This window comes from Amaranthus tricolor, chromosome 6 (genome assembly GCF_026212465.1).
Source record: "Amaranthus tricolor cultivar Red isolate AtriRed21 chromosome 6, ASM2621246v1, whole genome shotgun sequence".
In the NCBI taxonomy this organism is placed as follows: domain Eukaryota; kingdom Viridiplantae; phylum Streptophyta; class Magnoliopsida; order Caryophyllales; family Amaranthaceae; genus Amaranthus; species Amaranthus tricolor.
In genome coordinates, this window is record NC_080052.1 from 20,818,476 (window position 1) to 20,824,673 (window position 6,198).

At 32.9% G+C, this 6,198-nt stretch overlaps 1 protein-coding gene across 1 annotated transcript; it reads left to right on the forward strand.

Moving 5' to 3' along the window:
• The first annotated feature begins 1,010 nt into the window (after window positions 1-1,010).
• LOC130814695 (pathogenesis-related protein PR-1-like) lies at window positions 1,011-1,919 on the forward strand. Its single transcript, XM_057680842.1, has one exon. The coding sequence runs from the start codon at window positions 1,017-1,019 to the stop codon at window positions 1,566-1,568; it is 552 nt and encodes a 183-aa protein (XP_057536825.1). The 5' UTR covers window positions 1,011-1,016; the 3' UTR covers window positions 1,569-1,919.
• Window positions 1,920-6,198: the final 4,279 nt, after the last annotated feature.

Genomic DNA, 6,198 nt, shown 5'->3' on the forward strand with positions numbered 1-6,198 from the left:
TAAAAAAAAAAATTTTTTTGTAAAGAAACACCTTTTATAATTTTTTTTGTAAAAAAACACCTTTTAAGAGACTTTTTTTAAAGAAAAACACCTTAAACCAGATGCCGGTGACTTTTGTCAACTTTCCGGCGTTGACTGGCATAGTCAACGCCGGAAAGTTGACAAAAGTCACCGGAAACTGATTTAAGGTGTTTTTTTTAAAAAAAGTCTCTTAAAAGGTGTTTTTTTACAAAAAAAAATTATAAAAGGTGTTTCTTTACAAAAAAGGGGTTTTAAAAGGTGTTTCTTTGCAAATTTCCCTAAGATTTTTAATCAAATAAACTGAACTACGGTTTAAATAAGTACAAGCTCTAACAAGATTTTCCCTTAAATCTAATTGGGTACATATGGAGATGAATATGTGGAGAAAATTATTTTCTTTGAATATCCAAAGAGATTAAAAGCACATTTTAACCTAACATTTTTGGTTTTAAAGTCATCATAGAACTAAAGAATGAAAATTTTTAAAAATATTTTTTGACGAAAATATGTTTTTACCAAACCAAAGACCTTAATCATATGAAGCTAATCAACCCATTTGCAACACTCTTTATTTACTAAGTAAATGAGATAAATTTATCATAAATTCTTGATCAAGACACTTTTAAATTGGGCTAAATAGTCTTATAAACTTAAATAAAATATTCATTTTGAATACTAAAACACTCAACGAGCTACTTTTATAAGAGACCATTTTTCAGTGAAGACGACCTCAAATAAGGAGTTTATATTCTCATAATATATATTAAACGGACTATTTAGCGCAAGTATAAGATATATCTCTTGATAAAACCATCTCATATAATAATTACCATTTTCAAATTTAGACTCATTATGTAAATCTATCTCATTAGAAGACACTACTTTGCTGTAAATTTATAGGGATACTCTAAACCAAAAAAAAGCTTTCTACCTATATAAAGCAACATAACCAACCTCTTTTCTCATAACCAAAACCAAACACACCCTAAACAAAAATGACTCAAACCACCTTTTACTTTTTTCTCTTACTACTCTCAACCACCTATGCTTCAGAAACTAGAACATATAGTTACTCCCCAACTCCTACAACCTACTATAGTACCCCAAATCTTCCTCCAGCGCAGCCAACAACCGACATTTATCTATACTTAAACGGCCAAAATGCTGCTCGGGCCGCTGTCAGAGTGCCCCCTCTGTCGTGGGACAACCGTCTAGCAGCGTACGCGCAATGGTGGGCTAACCAACGGCGTTACGACTGTGCTCTAAGGCACTCTAGTGGACCATATGGGGAGAACATATTTTGGGGGAGCGGTGATAATTGGTCACCAGCTTTTGCAGTACAATATTGGGTTGCTGAGGGAAAGTATTATAATTATTACTCTAATTCTTGTTCTTATGGACAGGATTGTGGACATTACACCCAAATTGTTTGGAGAAATTCTAGAAGAGTTGGTTGTGCTAAGGTTGTTTGTTATAATGGTCGTGGTGTTTTTATTACTTGTAATTATGACCCACCGGGTAACTATATTGGATCAAGACCCTATTAAGTAGAGATACTCTTTTAAAAGACTGATTTTCGATGAGACGGTCTCAAATTAGGAGTTTGTATTTATGTAATATGTATGTGATGTATTATTTAATCTACATATGAGGCATTATATAACAGTTTGTGTATTAGGAAATATCTGATTATCCATCAAAAATGTTAGTTTTTGGCCCAATAAGTGGCTTTGCCCCATGTAAGCCCAAGGGTTACAAATAGTTTGATGACCATTATTAGTACATGGGGTTAAAAGAGATTCAGTCAGTTAGGAACAAGTATTACTTTTCTTAGATAAAGTCTTGGATTTGATTCTCATCTAACTCACTCGTTCTCTCAGTCTATCCTATTATGAAAAATAATATTAAAAAAATATAAGTGGTTTGTGCTTGCTTATCTATTTTATGTAAGCTAGAATATATTTTAAATGACTAATAGGAAAATTTTATATTATCTGAAGTATCATTTTATTTTCAATTAATATATGATACAAACAATAAAATACGGACAAAAACATGACTATAAGTGAGGTAAAATAGTTGTGCATAAAATTGTTTAAAAATAAGAGAAACATATAAGGAAAAAATTGATATAAATTATCCTTTTACTCGTCTGTTGCTGTGAGTAATTCCATTTTTAGATTATTTTCTAATAATTCAATATTTGCCCTTAGTTTGCTGTGATGTGAATAATCCAACTTTTATTTTTAGATTTTTTGACAGCATACCATATTATTACCTATTATTAGTTATATACTTATATGGTATGTTATGGGCACATAAATGACAAATGTTATTATTATTTAAATATAATTCAAAACTAAATTATTCACGGCGAAAAGATAAAAATTTATAATTACTATTACTCTAATTCTTGTGCTTTTAGATCAATATTTTCAAGTTTGATGATGTTCATCATAATGCTAGATCAAATTTAGAAATGTACCAATCTTAATTAGTTTAATGCAATTATATCAAGGATTTCAAAAGATATGTATTTTAGTAATAGCTTTTTCGCCTCGATCGACTCATTCACCCTCAATGAATCTCAAACCAATATTTAAAAACGTTTATCCTAGAAGTTTTTGAAAGTAATATTTGCATTACAATATACTAATCTACCTAAAAGAAGATATACACAATATAAAAATATATTAAGAAGAAAATATAATATCGAGCAGTATTATTATATTTCATTGCACCTCCGCAGTCAAAATGGGAGCTTAATGAACGCTGAGGCTGTCTTTAAAAATCTTAAAATAGGATGAGATGAAGATTTTTGCTACCCTTTCAGGAAAAAGATGTATGTCCATTTCTACGTTTCACCGGGTTGCCTAATAGCACTACAAAAAAAACAATAACTTTCCGAATGCCCAAAACGGTCGGCTTAGAATGGTAGGAAATCGCATTTAGTCGGTATATCAATCGGAATTCCGACTAAAATGTTGGTGGTAGGTATTTATTCGGAATTACGACTAATTGAGCTGGTAGGCATTTGGTCGAAATTTTCGACCGATCTCCTACTATTTTTTAGTCGCAACTTTTCGACAAGAGGTTGGTCGGAGATTAGTCGGAAAATCAGAAAATCAAAATTCTCTTGATTTTTTTAGAAAATTGGGTATTAAAATATTAATTTAATTTTTCGACTAATAAATAGTAGGATTTAAGTCGGAAAAGTCAAACTGCAAAATTGACTTGATCTTACCAGAAAAAGGCAGCCTACAGATTTCGACTAAATTGCTACTAGAATGTAGTCGATATTTAGTCGGAAAAGTCAAACTTGAAATTTGACTAGATTTTATCAAGAAAAGGCGGTTAAATTTTCCGACTGAATTGCTACTACAATTTAGTCAGTATTTATTCGGAAAATATTATTATTAAAATAATTAATTTGGTCAAATGCAGTCAATGATTTTGACCATATTTGACCAGATGTATTATTTTATTATAAATTTTACTTATTGGTTTTGTTGGAACATCAAATTTTACAAAGAATAATTTGCGAATCAGAGCTTTAAAATTGCGCAATTTTGCGAATCACAGCCTTGAAGAAAAACATATAGGCCGTAATTAGCACAACTGTGCAATTTAAAATCTTCAATTCGCTAATTATTCTTTTACTAATTTTAGTAAGATTTTATTATTGCAACTTAATATAAGTAAATAATACGATGCTGAATTTCCTTAGATTTGAGGAACATATTTTCGTCATTTCTAACGCATTTTTATAGTACATACAAAAATATAATTAAGAAAAATAATACTATTTCGGGTAAGTACTTATAATTATTACAAAAAATGGCAACACCTAAAAGCTTATTAAATTTTTTTTTCAAAATAAATACAACATATATCATAACATAATAAATAATGCATATAGCTAAGATATAACTAAAATTAAATTAATGAAAATATAATTAAAATTCATGAAACGATAAATGATGTAATTACAAAAAAAAAAACATACCTTGATAGTGTTAAGAATACTTGTTAATTTTAAGAGATAATGTAATATAATAATTTTGTATGAAAGAAATTAAAGTATTTAGGAGAAAAAAAGTTTTATAGAGAGTGAGATGTGAAATAAGTGAAAAAAATTGTTTCGTTGGTTGAGGGTATTTATAGAAGGAATATAAGTTCTTCCGACTAATCACCGATAACCCTCCGACAAACTTCTCCTCTCCAACAATACCGACTAACTTCCGACAATTATGGCGGTCGGAAAAATTCCGACTCTTATTTTAGTCGGTAAGCAATCGGAAGTTCCTACCAAGAACCTGTTAGGAGAAATTTAGTCAGAAATTCCGACTGTTTGAGTTTAGTCGGTAATTTGCACTAGTGTAAAAAATCTCATTTGCTGCGGTTTTGGCCCCAAGCAATAGTGATAGCAGCAAATGGCCTATTTTAAATGCTGCGGTTAAAAACCGCAGCAAAAAGGGGCATTATTTGCTGCGGTCAGCCTCAAAACCGCAGCAAATAGTATTATCTATTGTGGCTACAACAATAGATCATTTTTTATCAGACGAGTCTACAATGTAGAATACTTGCTTGGCTTGTGTGGCTAGTATGAATGGCTCCTTACTATCATGCAAACGAGTTAAGACTACAAGAGTGAATCCACAAGGGTCGTCATTTTTTATGCATCGTCGATTATTATCTACCCACTTACATTTGAAAAGACCAATATTGAAAGTAGAGTATTCAAGCTCCTATATTTCATGTACTCTCCCATAGTATACCAATTTAGCATCAACCGGCGTTTGATCCTTCGCACTCGCGTAAAATGTAGATGACGTCAAAATAGAAACCCCACTATTCTATAGATAAGATGACTTCTTGTCTTGACCCTCAGTCCAAAATGTGAAGCCATTGACATCGTAACCCTCATATTTGTTGACATCATCACGCGGACCAAAAACTAACCACTTAACAATTTCGGATACACCCTTGAGTTCTTCGCATATTACTTGATTATGAAACCAATTAATAAACGTCTTGTTATGCAACTGCATCAATGCCCTATCCCCTTTAGAAGGATTTTTTGCGCGCAATATATCAAGATGCTCACTCAAAAAAGAATGAACTTCCGGAATATGATGCAACACATACAAGTGTGCTTGTAGAAGGCTGTCTCGAGGAGGTGTGACCGATTTGGAGCCAATTGTTCCTTTTCCCTCAAGCCTTCCTTCATGTCTAGAGGTGGGAAGTCCAATAGGCTTTGCCATGGCCAAATACTCGGCTATAAAGTTACTAATCTCATCGCTCACAGTGCCTTGAATCATACTCCCCTGGGGTTGTGCTGGATTCCTCACCTTGTTTTGTAAAACACCCATATGTCTTTCAAAAGCATAACACCACCTTAAAAATACTGGACCCAAAAGCTTGATCTCACGAACGAGATGGACAATAAGATGAACCATTATGTCAAAGAAAGAAGGTGGAAAATACATCTCAAACTTGCATAAAGTTACAATCACGTCGAGTTGAAGTGCATCAAGTTTAAAAGGATCAAGAACTTTACTACAAATTGTGAATTGTGTTGAAGAACGAACATAGCTCGGTAATAGCATATCTCACATATTTTGGCAGTATTCCACGGATTGCAATTGGTAAGAACACTTGCATCATTACATGGAAATCGTGAGATTTCATGCTTCCTGACTTCAGCTCACCATTTAGGCTCACAAATCTCTTCATGTTGGATGAGTACCCAGACGGAACCTTAATACCATACAAACACTCACAAAATGTCCGCTTCTCTGCTTTGGACAATGTGTAGCAAGCTGGAGGCAAATAAACTTTATCGTTACTCATCTTCTTCTTATTGCCACCAACTTTATCAGCTCTATTTCCTTTCTTACTCACCTTAACATGTGCCCACAACTCCGGACGAAGACCCTTACATTCAACCCAATCTCGCACGACCCTAACATCCTTTGTCTTACCCGGAATGTTCATGAGAGTCCCGAGTATGGCATCGCATACATTTTTCTCTATATGCATAACGTCAAGACAATGCCTAACCTATAGATCTCTCCAATATGGAAGCTTCCAAAAGATTGATTCTTTTTTCCATAATCGGTCTTCACCCCCTTGCACTTGCCCTATTTTACCAAATATAGTCTCAACTCCCTTAAC